The sequence below is a fragment of the Trachinotus anak genome, unplaced genomic scaffold, assembly GCF_046630095.1.
Source record: "Trachinotus anak isolate AG129_WGS33_773 ecotype Australia unplaced genomic scaffold, CSIRO_AGI_Tana_v1 ptg000002l, whole genome shotgun sequence".
In the NCBI taxonomy this organism is placed as follows: Eukaryota; Metazoa; Chordata; class Actinopteri; order Carangiformes; family Carangidae; genus Trachinotus; species Trachinotus anak.
The window spans coordinates 24208036-24226208 of NW_027273853.1; the positions used below are offsets into that span (position 1 = coordinate 24208036).

Genomic DNA, 18173 nt, shown 5'->3' on the forward strand with positions numbered 1-18173 from the left:
ATAAGCTGTAATTTACACCACTATTACCTCCAGAGAGATGCCTGTTGTATGGCCTCGTCCCCAGAGGAAAGCCACCCATTATACTCGCTGTTACAAAGCGAACGTTGATCATGAGGCTGAAACAGTGGGAGGTATGACGCTGGAAAACAAGATGTTTCTGAGGTTGAGGCGAGGGTGAGCGGCGCAGCGGCCAACCAAAAAAATCACATGCACAACTTATTTACTGGATGCTCACACACATATACCACTACTGCCATCCCTGCGGTGTGTAGCAGGCTGCCAGGTGTGAGTTATACTCTATCCGTGTGTGTGTGATTTGATTTGCAGACAGCACCACAACGCAGGGCTTTTCTTTTTTTGGGTACTACATGGCTTTGCAGAAAGATTGTGAGTGTCAGTGGACTATATCTGACTGTGTGTGTCTTTTTGTCTATTAGTGTGTGAGTGCATGTGCGTGTGGATGTGTGTGTCTCTATGATAGGGAGAAGAGTAGACTTGGTGTAACTGAAGCAACCACACAGCCCATTAGAGACCCTGTTCTGTTCTGTTTGCTCCCAGGCCTGTAATTGCAGCGTAACCGCAAATGATAAACGCTGTTCCAGGTGTGTGTGTGTGTGTGTATGTGTGTGTGTGTGTGTGTGTGTGTGTCTAAAACACAACACAACATGTCGTACTCGGTGTTTCTGCCAGCGGTTGCATCTGTCTGTTCTGTGCCCCAACACCAGGGAAATTTCCAAAATGTCAAATCTAATAGTGTTTACTTCACTCTGTTCTCCTTTTGTCAGAAGAAGGAATTACTTTAATTAAATTTTCACCTTCAAATGATGAAAAGTTAGTTAAAACAAATCTAAAATATTCAAATGTTCAAATGTATTCAAGTTTAATAAGCTGACAGAAAAAATCTGAGTGAAAGTTAAATGGCCTCTTAACTAGCTAAACATTTTGAGTTGTCAAAGAAAGGTTTAACTAATTAATTAATAATGGCTGCGTTCCAATTTGCTTTATTAGGGCAAGGGCCCTGCAGGCTCATTGGCATACTGTACCAACACACCTGATAGAAACAGACACATCTTAATTACACCTGAACTTTTACTTCTTCTGAAAAGGCATCTACTTCACAATAAGCCAAACACCAGTGAAGGAATAACCCAGGAAAAGATGACACAAGCTGGATCATATTCCTTCACCAAGGTTTGCTGGTGCAGTGCCAAAAAAACTGTTAGTGTCTTCTAGTTTTTCATCCCTTTGGCTTTCATTCCTTGGTTTGTGTACAACATTGTGAAGTGTTCCAAAAAGAACATAGCAACAATGAAAACCAGTAGTGACAAGTAAACCCAATTCCATTCTAACCAGGTGCCCTCATCTGACCTGTGTGCTGGATGCTTTAAAAAACTCCCAGACACCTTGTGACTTACATGCCTCTGCTTTGATTTCATTATAAGTTATCTTTAGCAACAGATGTAGGCATTGTATGCACCTTGTTTTTCATTTTATCCCTATTGACAAAGTTTGGCTGCATCCACAAGAGGTACTAGCCAGTGGATACACGACTACGGATTAAATCTACTGTGTATTGATTTTATATGCTGTCAAATACAAAGGATTGACTGTAACAGGCCATATAATAAAAACAAATATTGTAAGATGTATCTCTTCAGTGGCATCTACTTCTTCTTCAGGACTGATTACACATGAATACAGGTTACCATGATTTCTGCCACTGTATGTGAAGTCATCTTTGCAGATGTTTTAATGTTTTACTGCCAAAAATGTCCATAAGAAACCACCAATAAGTTTGTTCAGGTTTTCAGAAAGCCGTATTCTTGTTGGTCAGGCATCTTTAAGGGACTTTATTATTCCTCACAGCTACAATCAGTCTCAGCTGTGCCAGAGTTGTGATATTGTTGCTGCCGTTGCATTAATTAATGCCTATAAGACTACAGCAATGACCTGTCCTCCCTCCATCAGGTGCTGTTCTCCCGAGTTGCCTCTCCTCACGTCAACATCCGCCTGGACTCGAGACCCGTCTCCTCCAGTGTGGCACTGCTGGACGACAACCACTCAGAAGGATCCATGCTAGTGGCCACAGGAAAAAAGGTGAGCTTGGAACCACAGACGTGAAGGACACAAATACAACCCTGGTTCTCTGTAGTTCTTTCCTCAGCAGAATAAGAAGTGATTACTATTGTAAACCTTCAGTTTAGGCTCTGCCTTGTGTTCATCACAAAATACTTTGCCATGAAACAAGAACATAATTCTTGCAAAAACAGAAATGCTTGCAGAAAGCAAATAAACAACAGTGAACATGGAGCAGAGCCAATTCATAAAAGAGAATATTGATCCTATAAGCTTCCCATCAGGGCTCTGTACCCAAATGTCATCCATTCCTGTCTGAGGGGAAATACACAGAGGACACTAACTTCCTGTATAGAGTAGCTGTATTCTGTCATTTTCACCATTGCAAGTGTATAAAGAATTAAATGTTATGTGGTCTGTTTTTGTTTCTGTATATTTTAACTCAGTTTTTTTGTCCTTGACTCTGTCCTCTTCCTAGATCACCAAGGTGCCTCTGATTGGCCCCGGCTGTGGCCAGCTGACCACCTGTACTTCCTGTTTGCTGTCATCCAGGGTGACCAATTGTGGCTGGTGTGATGGACGTTGCACCAGAGCCAACCAGTGTCCCTCCTCTATCTGGACACAGTCCTGTACACCTGTCATTACTAAGGTAATCACAAAGACTGGTCACCATGGTGACGATCAGGACAGGAAGGTCACAATTTCTATTCACTCACCACTATTCACTTACCAGCTGGAGAGATTTTCAAAATAAAAACATGATGGCAGTGTGAGAACTTTTAAACCCTGTTTTCTACTTGTGTGTTAAACTTATCAGTTCTTCATTGTTCAGTTCACTGCTGTTTCCACACTGTGCAAATAACCTGAACCTAAAAGCAAACTTTAGTAACTCTGCAACTACCTGCTGACTCAGTTTGCTGGGACACCGCTCATGTGATCACATCATGACTGGTTCAAACTTTGCTCAAACTCTCTCTGGCTCCTCTCCCTCCAAAAACAAACTCATACAATCTGTCTGTTGAACCTGTGATCTGCATGTTTGTACTGTATTCATCTGTGTGGCAGTGAAGGTCACAGTCTCACACCTTTTAACCGCAGCACTGTCCTATTTAACACCACTCTGAGAGTGTGAGACTTTACTGAGCTCAGTGTGGGTGGTGTTCAGTCCTTCTGATGTTTAATGCAGCACCCCATGCTGCTACACTGTCTCCATTGGAGAAAACCCAACAGGCTACCTCTGCTGCTGTGAATGCAACTAAATGGTTAATGGGGCAAAAACCTGTAAAAACACCTCTTCGTCTGGGACTGCCTTAACTCACGACTTAAAATGTGTATGTTATTGCTGAGTATCATAGTGTGTTTTTCTAACATCTAGTGTCAGGATAGCCTTGACTTTTTTCTCATCTACATCACTTATCTGCAGTGTTGTTTGACAGAGCATAATTTAATTGCAATACAAACATATTCATTTAGAAAGAGATACAATGACATTTGGAACAACAAAAACAAGTACAGCACTGCTTTTCTAGAACATATTTTTAAAGAGATAATAAAAAGATAATTACCACATGGAGAAGAATTAAAGTTGGGGTAGGCTGAAATCTAGAAAAAAAAGCCAGATAGCAGGTCAATGGTCAATGTGGTCAATGTGACATTGATTTATAGCACAAAACAAGCAGAAAGCACTGTTGTTTCAGATCAGTTCAGAGTTCAGAGATCTTTGCAGTGGCAAATGGTGGAGTTAGTAAACTGTGATTTGAAGAGACATTAACTCAAATGCAACACTAATGTGAAACAGAGACCAACCTTAGACTGGAATTATAACAAGTTTCAACAGTTTCTTACACCTGTCCTGTATGTTTATGTCCAAACAGGTTAGAAACACCTGATCACAGATGCCTCATTTTTTTTATTATGGTCTCAGACTGATGGGTACATTTACAAAAATGCAAATGTTCCTCGTGCATGCATTAGGTGTTTCCCACCTCTGGGCCCATACGAGGCTCTACAACGGTGACGATTTGCGGGCACAACTTTGGCTTCGACAAGACGGAGAGCTTCAAGGCCTCGCTGGTATCTGTGGAGGTGGCGGGAGCTCACTGCAAACTGCCCAGACAGGACAACGCAAACAGGTGTGTGTGTGTAGGTGTGTGTGTGTGTGTGTGTGTGTGTTTGTGTGCGTGTGTGTTTCAGGGACCATGCACTTTTCAATCATGCAATCGTGTGTTTTGTGGAGAGGTGTGTGTGTGTAATTTGTGCACATCTTGCCTGCATATTTTGTGCATGCATTTTAAAAACAACATTGTTCCTGCACAGTATCTGAAAAGCCACCTTTGAGAAGCAGAGAGAGACAGCGTGGGTGTTTACAAGATAAAGGGACTCGTACACTGGCGTCCTATAGGGGCAGAGCAGGTTTAATAAGGGTTATTGTGTTGAAGGAAGAATGTTAAGAACCCCCCAACCCCCCCACTCCCTCTCTTTTCTCCAGCAGCATGCTACATTCAACACATGACTCCCCTAACTGAAAAATTGCTGGGAAAAATCGCTGCATCCAGACTTTCCGCTCTCCCAAATCCACTGAGGCCACATCCCATTCAAAAGCCCCTTTTGCTACAAACAAGCTCATTACAAATGAGGAAAAAAAAAGAAAAAAAACACCACCCAGTCCCACATGGAGATCGCCTCTGTGCATTCCTGCAGGGCAGTGGATGATCATTGAATTAGGATAAACGCTGGGTGGCTGTGACAAGGGTATAATGCCTGGTTCTGTATGTTGTTTTGGTGGGGGGTGGTTCGTGTTTAGGTGGACTGAGATGCAGTGTTCCCCAGTGTTCAGTGGGAACTTCACCCCATCAGGTCACACAGTGAAGGTCACCACTGGCAAGATGGTAGCCAAGATCGAGGGCTTCACATTTGTGGTAAGACTTGTATATTGTATATTAACTTGTATTATGATATATTTTTATATGATTTAACATGTTGCAACCATATATGTTAACAACATATATTTATTATATATTTATTTATTATTTAACAACATGCATGTCAACATTCCATATGTTTACATATGTTTTCTTCTCATTAATTTTTCTCATTGATATTAAACATGTCTATCTAAGTGCTGTCAGATATTTGGACCCTACTGTACATAATAAAAACATGTATTGACAGGCTTTGGGATGGATGTATATTTATGTAGCTGCAGGCTATGTCTACAATATAAGTATACATGCATACATTTGTATTTGTATTTGCATACACTTTGATTTTATTTGTACTTATATTTCATACATGGAAATTCAATATATGTACATGTATTACATTTGCACATGGGTACACATGGAAGACAGATGTACACAATTATGACAACCTTTACCATATCTCAACTTGATCAATTTCAACAGAGAATTTTCCTTCTAACAATAAACAATCAAAGCAAAAACACTAGTGTCTCAACACTAGTGAGTTAGTCAAAGGATCTCATGATCTCTGCATCATCCAGGACCCAGTGATCCACGATATCTTCCCAACATTTGGGCCGAAGTCAGGAAACACCATGCTGACCATCAGAGGAAACTTCCTGGATACTGGCAACAAGCAGGAGGTGACAGTTGGGAAAGCAGCTTGTAAAATCCAGAGGTCAGTTCACATCAGTTTTTATTTATCTCACTTAATCATTGTTTGTCTGCCTCTCTCTCTCCTCTTCTTGCCTCTCCTTGTAATAATTTTTGCATGCTTTTTTGCCTCAGGATTGGCTCTTCAAAATAAAGTTTGCATGTCAAGTTGCTCGTGTAAATTTTGCCCATGAACCAGAAGAGTGGTTAAAAGGTCAAGGGTTTTTCTTTCATTCATTCGTTTCCTCAAATTTTTCTCTCTTTTCCTTACTCTGTCTCTTTTTCCCGCTCAAGCAGGAATTATCAGGAATTGTCTGCAGGACTAGTGAATGAATGGAGGCTTGGACAATGGCTACCACTGTACATACTAACACAACAATATATCCTGTGTGTTTCCCACCTCCTCCACCCCCGTCCCTTATTCTAACCTCCACCGCCAGCTTGTCCTCCACCATGCTGACCTGCAAAACACCTCCTCACGCTGTTCCCTCCGAGCAGCCCGTGAAGCTGACGGTGGATTCGGTGGAGCTCCTCGCCCCCGTGCTGTTCACCTACAACCAAGACCCCATCATCAACAGCATCCAGCCCTCGCGCTCCTTCGTCAGGTTAGACCTCCAGTCATTCAGCAGCGGTTTGAAAATCGCTCCTTGTCAGTGTCAGCTCAACTTATTTCATCCAAATCTGAGCTGTTGCATTGTTTCACATCTATCAGAGAGAAAGTCCAAGGAGACTTTGAGTTAGAATAAGTGCGTATGAGGCGAGACAGATTAATGATGTAGTTTTACAGCAAGAGGAAACGAGTGGGAGGTGACAAGTAGCTAAACTGCTAACGCTAACAGCAGGTCCCTCCCAGTGGGAATCTACTGTGTCTCTCTGTCTCACGATAATGCTAATATCCGCTCTCATCCCCCTCACTGCAGTGGAGGCTGCACGGTGTCAGCTCACGGCTTCTTCCTCCAGTCCGGCCTCCAGCCCCAGATGGTCCTCACCACCGGGCAGGATGCTGAAGTCTTCCACGTGGTGCGTACATCAGGGGTTTTATATCCAAAAATGTCATATCCATCATTTGAATTGCAAAGTTTTGAAAACTTGTTTGTGTTGTTTGCACAAGAACTCAACTTAAGCCATGGTTGAGCAAATATACAGTAGAGATCCTGTCTGAGAAATACTTTCCTGAAACTCAAGAATATTTTCAGAATCAGAATCAGGTTTATTAGCCAACTAGTTTTTCACATATAAGGGATTTGTTTTAAAATAATTAATATAATAATATGTTATAAATGTATATCTTCATATATCCAGAGGATGTATATATGTATAATGATATATCCCCTTATATTTAACATAACATCACTCTTGATATAGGTACATATATGTCATATATTACATTTCTGTATCAGAAATATCCCTTGATGAACAGCAGGCGAAATAGGAAAATAAATTCCTTGCCATCGCATGCATGGTATTGTCATTACACATACTAACTCCCTCAGAAACTGTTCAGAAGAAAAAGAAAAGAGTTCTTGACAATGGAAAAAAGAACAAGTGCGAGACAAACATGAGAGTAAAGGAAATGGAAAATCCACGGTGTGATCTGTAGGATCCAGCTGTCACCTCTGACTCACACAGAAGCCTTTAGGATGCTCTGGCTCTCCTCACCTCCGTCAGACTTTATTTTACTTATTGCAGGAAAACTATACACACACACACACACACACAAACACGCCTTTATAGCAACAGCCTGGAGGTGTTTTGAATTATCCAACCCTGCCACACAGCAGGCTTTCAAGACGCTGTCTGCAGGCTTTTAAAATGTCTGAAATTTATGTATCTCAATTATAAAAGCCCTAAAAGGTGTTAAACATATGTAAAATGTCATCCAGGTCATAAGGTCTTAGTCAGTGCTGCTGACTAATCCCAGGCATCAGGACGTGGACAAATGATACCTTTAACTTACATATTGTATATTACCTGAACAGGAGGATCATCGGTGGACAAGCTTTAAACTGTAAACTTTCTGTTTGTTCACAGACCTCAAACTCATTTTGTCTTTCGTCAAGTTTGCAAAGTTTTATTTTCATACCACAAGTGACAAAAATCTGCTGTAATATGCAGTAAAACTGGTTTTCACGTATTTCAGGTTGGATTTTTCTTGATTACAGATCTAAGACCTCTCTTATTCTTTCAGATACTGAGACTTATTTCTGGAAAAATGTTGATTTCTTTTGAAAAATATTTTTAATGCATTGCAAGATTTTTAACCTGAGAAGCTGGAGAGTTGTGCTCTGCTTCTCGGTGTCTCTGTTTTTTTGGAACATTGTCTACGACAGTTGATATGACTTCAAGGAAAAACCTGCATTCTCAATTCATACCACAGACATAACAGTCAATAAAAAAAAAATATTCCAGATATCTCTTTGGCCTGTGTTGTGCAGCCCAACTAAAGTTTTCATGTTGCAGCCAGAAAAGAGTCACTGCTGTCTGAACTAATAATACTGACCACAGAAACTACCCGCCATGACCCTCTATGTCCCTGAACTTTGCGACCTTCTGGTCCGCTCTCATAGTGAACTCTGAGAACAGACTCTCGGCTTGGATTTCATCACAGTTGCTGCTGAAATGAGACCGAAAAGAGAGAAGCGGAGCACCTTTTTTTATAGGTCGAACTGCGTAAAATTCTCCATGTAAAAAAGAAATGTAATCCCTTGAAGTGAAACTGAGAACATGTGACAACAGGCAGATTTTTTTGAAGAAACTTGAAGATATCGACTTGGTTTGATAATTTTTAACGACTTGTATGTGATTAGCAGTCAAGTATTTTCCTAAGAGTACGTACTCTTTCAGAGTGAAGGTGACAGGTTTCTGGTGAGTCATAAACAAACAGCCCTTTCCACACAGCGAAGGTGTGTGTGTGTGTGTGTGTGTGTGTGTGAGTGAGAGAGAGATGTTTGCCTTAGGGAGGCGGTTTGAGGACAAGCAGTGCTTTGTAATGATGTTATCTGTCATCCTGAGGCACACGCTGCTGCAGGTTCAGTCAGGAGATAATAATGTGCACAGTAAACACACACACACACACACACACATATTCACACAGACAGATGCAGAACATGTACTCTCATGGAATAAGACTCAAATCTTGGTGACAGAATATCCCTTTATCACTCATCTAGCATTTCTTCCCTCGTTCGTCTCCCTCTCTCTCTTTCTCTCACACATTCACACACAAACACACTCTCGCTGCAGTGTCTCGTCTTTCAGTTTCCCTTTCCCTGGTCATTGACCTGTGTTCAGGTCAGCGGCTGATGGGTCTCTGGGGAGCTCGGGCTTCGTTACACAGACAAAGCGTGAACAGACGCCGCTCGAGGGCTCCGAAATTGGACTTGATGATGCAGAGATTGCTGGTTCGAACCCCCCGTTTTACCTGGCGAGTATCTGCCACTGCCCCTCCCTTTGCAGTTGCTATCAAGAAATCTTTGAGCGCTTAACTGCTCCAGTGGAGCAGCTCTGAGGGGCAACAGAAGCCACTTGTATCCGTGTGTGAATGTGTGCATCTGTACGAGGTGAAGCGGTTTGTTTGAGCAGTTGAAAGGTCAGGAAAGCCTGAGCTAACTGGAGACTTTAGGGCCAGAAAGGTTTGTTTACCTTACATCCAATGTCTTGTAAGTGTCCTGATTAAAAATAAGACAGTATTTTTACATCATGGCCATTCAACACTGACAAAATAAAAAAAAACGGTGTTGAAGTTTTGTTGGTCGTCAGTTTAAGTCAACTGTGAGTAACACAGGACAAAGCAGGATCACTGTTGCTAGGGTTACCTGCAGTTCTATATACTTTGCTCACTGATTGAGAACACTGGTTAACGGACTGGAACTGTGTGTCAGGTGACATCTTCCAGCCAATCAGGAGCAAGTATAATATCCTACAAATACGTCTCTATTGATAGGCTTTTAAAATCTAAATTTCGGGGTCATCTGGTAGAGGGCATACCATACACCCAATAATGCACTCAGCGGCTCAGGTTCGAATCCAGCCCCGGGTCCTTTGCTGCTGCATGTCACTCCCTCTCTCACTCTCTCACTGTCCCTCTCCCTTTAAAGGCATAAATGTCCAAACTTAAAGATCCAAATTTTTATTGTCAAAATAACCAATTTTGGTCAAAATAACCAAAAATACAGTTCTTCTTCTCTGCTTCTGGTTTATTCTGATCTTATTGTGCTTGAAAGTCACAGCTGAGTTTACTGGGTGTGATTTAACCTGTAATCTTAGATGAGTCATGTGTTAACATTTTCTTTATGTGTCACCTGGAAGCAGCACTGGAAGTTTACACCAGGGTAGTCAGGGTTCAGTTCACTTTCATGTTAACAGCACATGCTGTGAGTGTCTTTAAAACCATGCAAACTGGGAGTTTTTGTTTTGCTTTGAAACCGTTTTTTTTTTTTTTTTTTAGATCCTCTCTGTTAAAATGTGAAGACTGAACAGCTCTAGGATGACTGAAAGGCGTCGTGTTGAAGCGAACCTTTGCCCTGATAGTTTATTGTTCATTTTTAAACTGGAATACTCTCTTGGCGAAAACAAACTTCTGGCCTCCAAGAGAGAGAGAGAGAGGGAGAGAGGAGTGCATGAAGTGGGCAGCCTGGATAAAATAAGGCTATCATTACTAATGATTTAGGATGGGATCATGCCCCGTAGGGCCCCAGCTGTCGCCTGTTAAATTCTTTCCAGTAAACGGGATGAGTTAAGACTCAGCCTGGGAAGGGACAATATAAGTGTCTTATTGTCTTAACCCTTCAAAATAGAGGCACAATCGAACATCCCAGACGTTTCCGTCGCCAGCGGAAAGGCGCTCTGGGTAATGTGAGTCTGTGATTCCTGCAGAGCTGCGTTCATAAACCTAAAACGATGGCAGTGCAGTCAGTTTGCAGCCGAATGATGCTCAGTTCATTTTGCAAAATCTGCTCCCAAGTCAGACGTGAATCTGTGAGATCTTAGAGGAAGAGTCCAAGACCTGCTGAAAGCCAGCAGCAGAGGTTCTCAGCTGGAGCCAGAGCATGAAAAAAAAACACACACACCCAGTGTTGACTTGATATCTGCCTCTCAGATCTCCAGTAAAGCCTGGTCTCAGCCAATCTCAGATTTCCCACAAACATGAAAGAGATTTTTTTTTTTTTTTTTACGATCCATCGTGAAAAGCTGGCACGGTCACAAAGCCCAAGGGGGCTGCACATATACAAAAAAACTGCAGAAAAAGTGATCTGTGAATTTGAGTTGAGTTCTTCATAGCGGTGTTGCTGCACCATCACATGTAGTTTGGTTTAACTACAGTCTTCGCCGTGGCCAGACACCTGTTGCCTGCATTCACAGATTGGCTTGTATAGTGTCAGACTCGTCTTCCTATCTCAACCCCGCCGCAGGATAAATCCCTCCAGCTGACACCTGAATGCCTCATGAAGCCTCTTTCCTTTCCCATGCCCCCCACAGCTGGGGATGGAGGGGGGTGGTATCTGAGAGAAGGAAGGGAATGAAAGTGAATGAGTAATGTTTTCCCCTCTGTCAACAGTAAAGGTGCTTCAGAGCTCCAACTGTTTCCAGTGGAGCTTCTCATCGGCCAACACTGTGGTTGTGCTGTATTGTTGTGATTGTGTTTAAATTTATCAATGTGAAAGAGGACAGTTGCTATAAAGGGAGCAGATCTGTGTTGTCGTGTGAACAGACCAAACCTCCATTTTTATTTTCAGCTCGGCTGAGAGCTGCTGATTGAGCTGCGCATTGTCTTTGAAATCCTTTCACAATAAAACTGTATTGTTGAGTCAAAGTTTGCACCGTGGAATTGATGTGAAAATGAGTATGTAGCAGATGTAGCACCTCTTTTAGACACTTCGTGTGGTTGCACATTTTGCAACCACACAAAGTGTCCTCCTGCTAAACACGCAATTAGCAGTGGAAGGGTCATTTAATTTGGACGTTCCTGCTGTAATTAGCATTGGCTTTGTGTAGATTAGCAGTTTATAACTTCTTACTATGCTCAACAAGGCCAGGTTATGTGGGTTTCCTATTTAAACAGATATGATGCATGTGCAACAGGTTAATATCTCATTACCACATTATTATTGTGATACAGTGAATGTTATGGAATGACATTATGGAAGGCTTAATCTAGGATAAATACATGTAAATTGAAGGTGATGCATGTAGCAGCTCTGTAACAGATGTTTGTGTGGTTGCACATGTTGCAACCACATGTGGTCTTTGTTCTTGTGTGGGACTTTGAGTTGTACAAAATACTGCTGAACAAGCAATTAGCAGTGAATGGGTCATTTAATTTGGAAGTTCCTGCGATAGTGTCGCGTTGACATTGGGTAGATTAGCAGTTTATAATTTCATATTATAAACCTATGTGTGTTTGCTACATAAACAGATATGATGCATGTGCAACAGGTTAGTATCTCAGTACCTCAATATTATTGTGATACAGTGAATTTTATGGAATGACATTATGCACGGCTTAATCTAAGATAAATATCTGAAAATTAAAGGTGATGCAAAAACTCTTTGAACCCAGGATGATGAAAAATCAGTTATCGATGTAACAGTGTCCGCTATGGCAAAATACACCAATGGATATTAGAGAGGGAGCTAACTAAGTGTAAATGTTAAAGCAAAATTGACACCGGCCAAATTCAGCAAGCCATCATGTGCCATATTGTGTTGTTTTGTGCATATCACAAGAAATCCTATTAGGATGACATCCCGAAAAGCTGTGGAAAAATTAGGTTTTCACTGCACAGTGGCTGCACAGTCCATTTAAATGAGTCCAACTCCAATGAGAGTAAATGAGTTTTGCTGAGTTTGGATCAACACATGACAATCTGCATCCATGACATTTGCAAGGTATTAATAAAATGTTAATGATTATAGTTTAATATTTGCACAATGATAAAAACATAACAATGAAGTCGAAAAGGAAACATATTGTATAAAGTCATGGAGACAGGGGGGACAAGATGCAACATACATTATATGCAGTAACAGAAATATACAGAGACTTTAAATCCAAAGTGAGCACGACACAGCGTAGCAGGAAACTCTATGATTATAATTCACTGTAGATTTGACAGTGTTTTTTGTACGTGGGAGCTCCGTTGTGACTTGGCTTTTTCGCAGGCTGTTACACTAATGGTCCTTCAGGGACGGCGGAGGGTTCGGGATTGCTGGTTCTCTCATCACCCCCCACAGTAGCCCCCTCGGTCCACTCGCTGCCCGGTTCTCCGAGTGATTGTATTTACAGCTGCTCCCAACCTACAGCCCTTCACCTCCTCTTCCCTAAATGAGAGGAGACATTGGCCGAACAATGAAACTGACTGAGGTTTCCACTAATTCACAGGATATTTTTCCTTTCGCCGCACCCCTGGGAGAAAGGGGGGGGGGGGGGGGGGGGGGCTACAGTCCCTCTCCGCTCCCTCCCTATTGGTGTGGTGGGAGGTTAATTGGATTGCTTTTGTTAGGCGACCCAGCGTTACCCCTACACACACTTTTCATATGTGTGTGTGTGTGTGTGTGTGTATGACATGTCTTTATGTTTCTATGCTTGTTTTCAGGCATTAGCAGTTTGTGTTTGTTTGTGTTGGTGTGTGTGTGTACTTGTACTTGTAACATAGTAAGGACCAAAAAAAGTATTTTACTAACACAGTGACAACAATTTGGGAAAGTGAGGACATTTTGGCCGGTCCTCACTTTTTGAGACACCTTCTAATCACATTTTGAGGGTTAAGACTTGGTTTTAGAGTTATGGTTAGAATTAGGTTTAGGTTTAGGTTAGGGTTAGAGTGCATTATGTCAATGAGTATCCTCACAAAGATAGAAGTACAAGTGTGTGTGTGTGTGTGTGTGTGTATGTGTGTATGTGTGTATGTGTGTGTGTGTGTGTGTGTGCGTGTGTGTGTATGTGTGTGTGTGTGTCTATCCGGGCTGCTACAGCTCACGAGGGAGTCAGACTGGGAAGTGTATGAGGAAGTTTCAACAACTCTTCAACAGCGCTGCTGCTACTGCTCTCCAGGGACTCAGATGTCAGTCAGTGTTGGAAGTCAAATTTCAACCATTTTGTCGAATTTTTATTTGGGTTGTAACAAACTTTGCCCTCTCAGCAGAGCAGTGGTGCCAAACTGGTCTAACCTCAGGGTACACATTTCTTCCTTTCCTTAAATCGATGTCCGACTACTCTGCCCCGTGTTCAGTTTTGTTTCCAAATATAAGTGCAATTTGGGCACACTTAAAACCCAATGAAAGAAAGGTTATTTCAGAGGGCGACCCAATAGCAGAGTAGTTAGGGCACATTCCATGTGGGGGCAGATGCCCTGAGCAGCAAGTCCATGGTTCAACTACCAGCTGGCCGAACCCTTTACTGCACCTCATTCCCCAGCTCTTTAGCTAATAAAGACATAAAAATGCGCAAGAAATAACTCTTAAAAAAATAAATGTCATTGCAGTATCCATCCATCTGTCCACCAGTAACTTCTTATCCTGTTGGAGCTGACTCCAGCTTACATTGGGCCACATGTGGGTTACAGCGTGGACAGCTTGACAGTCTATCACAGAACTACTGCAACAAGGCTTGAAAACCACCAACAATTAAAATGTTGCAACAAGTAAATCCATGAAAATGTAGGTCATTTAATGTCATTTGTCTATAATATTAAATAGCAACAATCGAAGGTACATTTAGGGGGCAAAAAAAAAAACCATTTGCAGGTGTCAACACTGTAACACTGGAAAACTAATACAGCCAAGTTTAAAATAGGAAAGGGAACACAAATACAGAAAAATCTCATGGGAAATCACCCAAATTGTTCCAGCTTGAGCAGAAAATGGTTTGCTAATGTTGGACCTGATCATAGTGGAGAGATTTCAGGCTTATTCAGCCTCCGAAAACAGTATTTTGAGACAACTAATAACAGAAACAGAGAGGGAAAGTCATGTTCAAGCCAAGTTTCAAACCAGGCCAGGGCATGCATCACGCTGCACACTGAGGCTTTAGACTTTGTGTGTCTTCAATGTCAGAAAAATAATGTTTAGTATCACAGTTCAAAACTAGAAAATAAAATAAGCATCATTTACTGCCCATTGATCTTCAGTAAAACCAGTGAGTCCAGAAGGATCCAAAACCCCAAACCAGTCTCTCACAATGAGCAACAGTTTGAAAGCAGAATTTGTTGTGTTCAAAGGTTACAAGAGGCACAGTGACGAGCATTTGAGCACATTTTATTTACCTCCTGTCCTTATGGGATATGGACTCAGCGACACATGTACCTTTGTAGCCTAGAAGACAAACACGGGCTGCCATGGCTGTTACCACAGCGCAAATATCATCATTGATCTCTGAGCATGCAGCCAAACAAGTCCGGTTTGTTCTGAGTGCACCTGTGTAGAGGAAACCCACGTTGTCACGTCGACTCTTAACGGCTTTTTTTCATCATTTATTTTCGGTATTTGCTTCGCATAATGAACGAACCACAATCTTCATAATCGTGACACACATCTGGCCTCAGCTCAACCACAGACATACTGAAGCTAAGTTCTGGAGTCAGGACATGAACTGAAAATGGGAGGCGTGTGTTGTGATCTAAAAATAAAAGAGCCTGACAGGCAGCGGAGGGGATAATAGATAATTTTATAATCACAACTAACCTCATAACTGCTCCTATTGCTGCTTCTTGAAAGGTCATGTCATCTACAACATTTTCCACATCCCTGTTAGTCTAGTGTGTCTAATGATTTCTTGTTTCTGGGAATGTTGCCCCAATTCAGGATCCCATTTGGATGCTGTTCACAAAGACGAGTACCTCAACAAATTTCCCACTCCCACCCTGTGTTTGTTAAACTGTCGATGGCTCAGTGACTTTTTACTGTTTACTACATTGTGTAACAGTGTGAGTTTTACAACAGTTACTTTGCTGTTGTTGGACTTCATGCCCTCATCAACACCATGTGTTGAACATGTGTAGGAATACATGTCTCTATTAAAACTTTAGGGCAGAACAGAACAGTGCAAAATGAGCTGTGTTTTACATTTTTGGCAGGTTTCAAACAGTAACTGCTCTGCACTTAAAGCTCAAATCTTGATTTAGCCGTTTCTGTCCAGCTGTTGAAAGGTTCCACCCTCCGGTTTAGACCCTACTGTACTGTATATAGTTCAATCAGAGAAAACGCCACAAGGAAACAAAATGCAGATGTTCATCTTAGGTAACTTTAAACCCTCTGGCATCTGGCATGTCTATTCATCAGTGAATACAGTGAGCATGGTTTATTAATAGTAACATAACGTCAGACTTGAAGCTGAGTTTGTGCTTAAAAAAGGACACTATGCATGTGGAGTGACGATGTTAAAGGTCCCATGTTTTACACTTTTCCTGTGTTTTATTTGTTGATATCCATAAGAAGCTAATATTTGTGGTTTTTCTGTTAAATTAAGCACAAAGTCAACACTTGTCTTTCTTGCAAGTTTAATTCAGTATCTGCAAATGGACTCACTGCACAGTCAAGCGTATGAGATGCGCGAGTGAACGCCAAGCTCAGTGTGTGACAGTCTTTTATACCACTTTGTTTGTTACATTATCAGAACAGCAGGTTCTGCGTTGTTATGTCTTTTTGTACAAAAACCAACATTACAGAGGATAATACACAGTTTATCTTGTCTTTGAACGTTCTCGGGGACAGAGATTAAAAGTTTCAAAAGTAGTGAGTTACAGAAGAGAATAGAAGAAAACACAGTGTTTTCTTCTCATTTCCTGCATGGTCAAATGTGACACGCCCTTGACTAATCAAACACAAATTCAGGTTATTGGGATTACATTGATTACGGTGACCAAAGGAAACAGGTCAGTGAGTTGATTGGCCGACTAATTTCTAAGTGAGTGAATAAAAATATAGCAGATTTGAGGTCAACACTCAGTGAAACCAATGCTGCACGGATGGATGTGGGTCCAGGTGGGCCGGGCTTGGGGCATGGCTGAGAGCGGTGACTGTTTTGTTGTCGTTGTCGTTTAAAGGCTCCGTTTCTGAATACAGGCTGTGTGCATTTCTCTGTGGACTGAGGCTCTGATACTTTCACAGTATTGATATAGAACCTAGACCTGCTTTATAATCAAAAAAGACACAGACATCACTTTATACAATATGGGACCTTTAAAGACAAAAATAAATGCATAGATAATAAATCTGGACCCCAGAGGTTTAAAAGATATTTGGTGAAGAGTCAGCTGATGAAATTTAACAGTACTTGCTGTAATGAAAAACTTTCAGGAGAATGTTCCTGACTAAACATTTGAATAAGATCACTGAGCTACTTGCTAGTGTCCAACTGGCATCTACATGCTCTTGATTAGTGTTTATGTGACCTCTGCCACACTTTCTTCAGTTCACTTTTTTGAGTCTACTAAACAGTGCACTGTGCAATTCCCTAATAATTACACACAGAAAAAGACATTATACAGAAAAAATTCTGACTTCACTGCATCCACATGAGGTTTATACCTTTTACCTGTAAACACAAAAGACGTCAGCCTCAGCAATAATCTATCCTCAAAAAAAGATCTGCCACGCCTCAATAAAAACAGACTTAGGGTGTTTTCTGTTTTCCAAGCTTTCGGTCTCTTGCTCAGGAGGGGTCTTAATGAGCACAAAAGCTGGGGGAGGCCCATACCTGGGCTGAATCCAACATGGGATAAAGCTCTGTTGTGCCCTCAGGCCAAACATGCAAACACAGCGGTGGTTGAAAACAGGCAGAGTTTCAGATACTGTGTTGAGAATAAAACAAGCTGCCAATCTGAGGATTACTGCCCGGCTGCTCTTCAGTGTGACTGACTTTAAACCTGGAGGGACAGTGAGGAGTAGGGAGGCTGAGGTGGAGGTGTAATAAGCCTTTATGCCTGTCTACACTGTTTGTGTGTGTGTGTGTGTGTGTTTACAGGTGAATGTGTGTCTGTTTTTCTAACCTATGTCTCTCCACCTGCAGAGCTGCGTGTACGGTGAGAACAGGACGTCCATCCAGTGCACCACGCCCTCCCTGGCTAAGCTGGCCCTGCAGCCCCCCGTGGTCACCAAGGTGGCGTTTGTCCTGGACGGCTACTCCACAGATCAGTGGGACCTGATCTATGTGGAAGACCCCCTTTTCCAGGACCCCAAGCTCACCTCCAAGGACAACAAGAGCATTGTGGAGCTCAAGGTGAGAGAGCGTTCACAGTAAACATCCTCTGTCTTCTGCGGTCAGCTCCGTTCAGTGTCTGGTGTCAGCTACAGACACAGCAAAGGTCAGGTCATGTGTGGATAAGCTACAGAACTGCCGCCTTCGGTAGAGATTCAGACACCTGCAGGAACAGGTGCGCAAACACACGACACCTGCAGAAACTCCTCCAGTTTAAAGGTTTTTAAGAAGAGAAAGAAAATCTGAATTTATGTTCTGCAGCAAACTTTAAAGTCTTAGAAGCGCCT

General features: G+C 41.9%; 1 protein-coding gene across 2 annotated transcripts in view; it reads left to right on the plus strand.

Moving 5' to 3' along the window:
* Positions 1–18173, plus strand: part of met (MET proto-oncogene, receptor tyrosine kinase) — a 69825-nt gene that overhangs the window by 29950 nt on the left and 21702 nt on the right. For both annotated transcript variants that reach the window (XM_071457423.1, XM_071457433.1), the window contains exons 4-11: positions 1969–2097; positions 2555–2725; positions 4051–4208; positions 4880–4994; positions 5579–5715; positions 6131–6295; positions 6611–6710; positions 17698–17907. In XM_071457423.1, the coding sequence (XP_071313524.1) occupies positions 1969–2097; positions 2555–2725; positions 4051–4208; positions 4880–4994; positions 5579–5715; positions 6131–6295; positions 6611–6710; positions 17698–17907 (1185 nt within the window). The remainder of the gene's footprint in view (positions 1–1968; positions 2098–2554; positions 2726–4050; positions 4209–4879; positions 4995–5578; positions 5716–6130; positions 6296–6610; positions 6711–17697; positions 17908–18173) is intronic.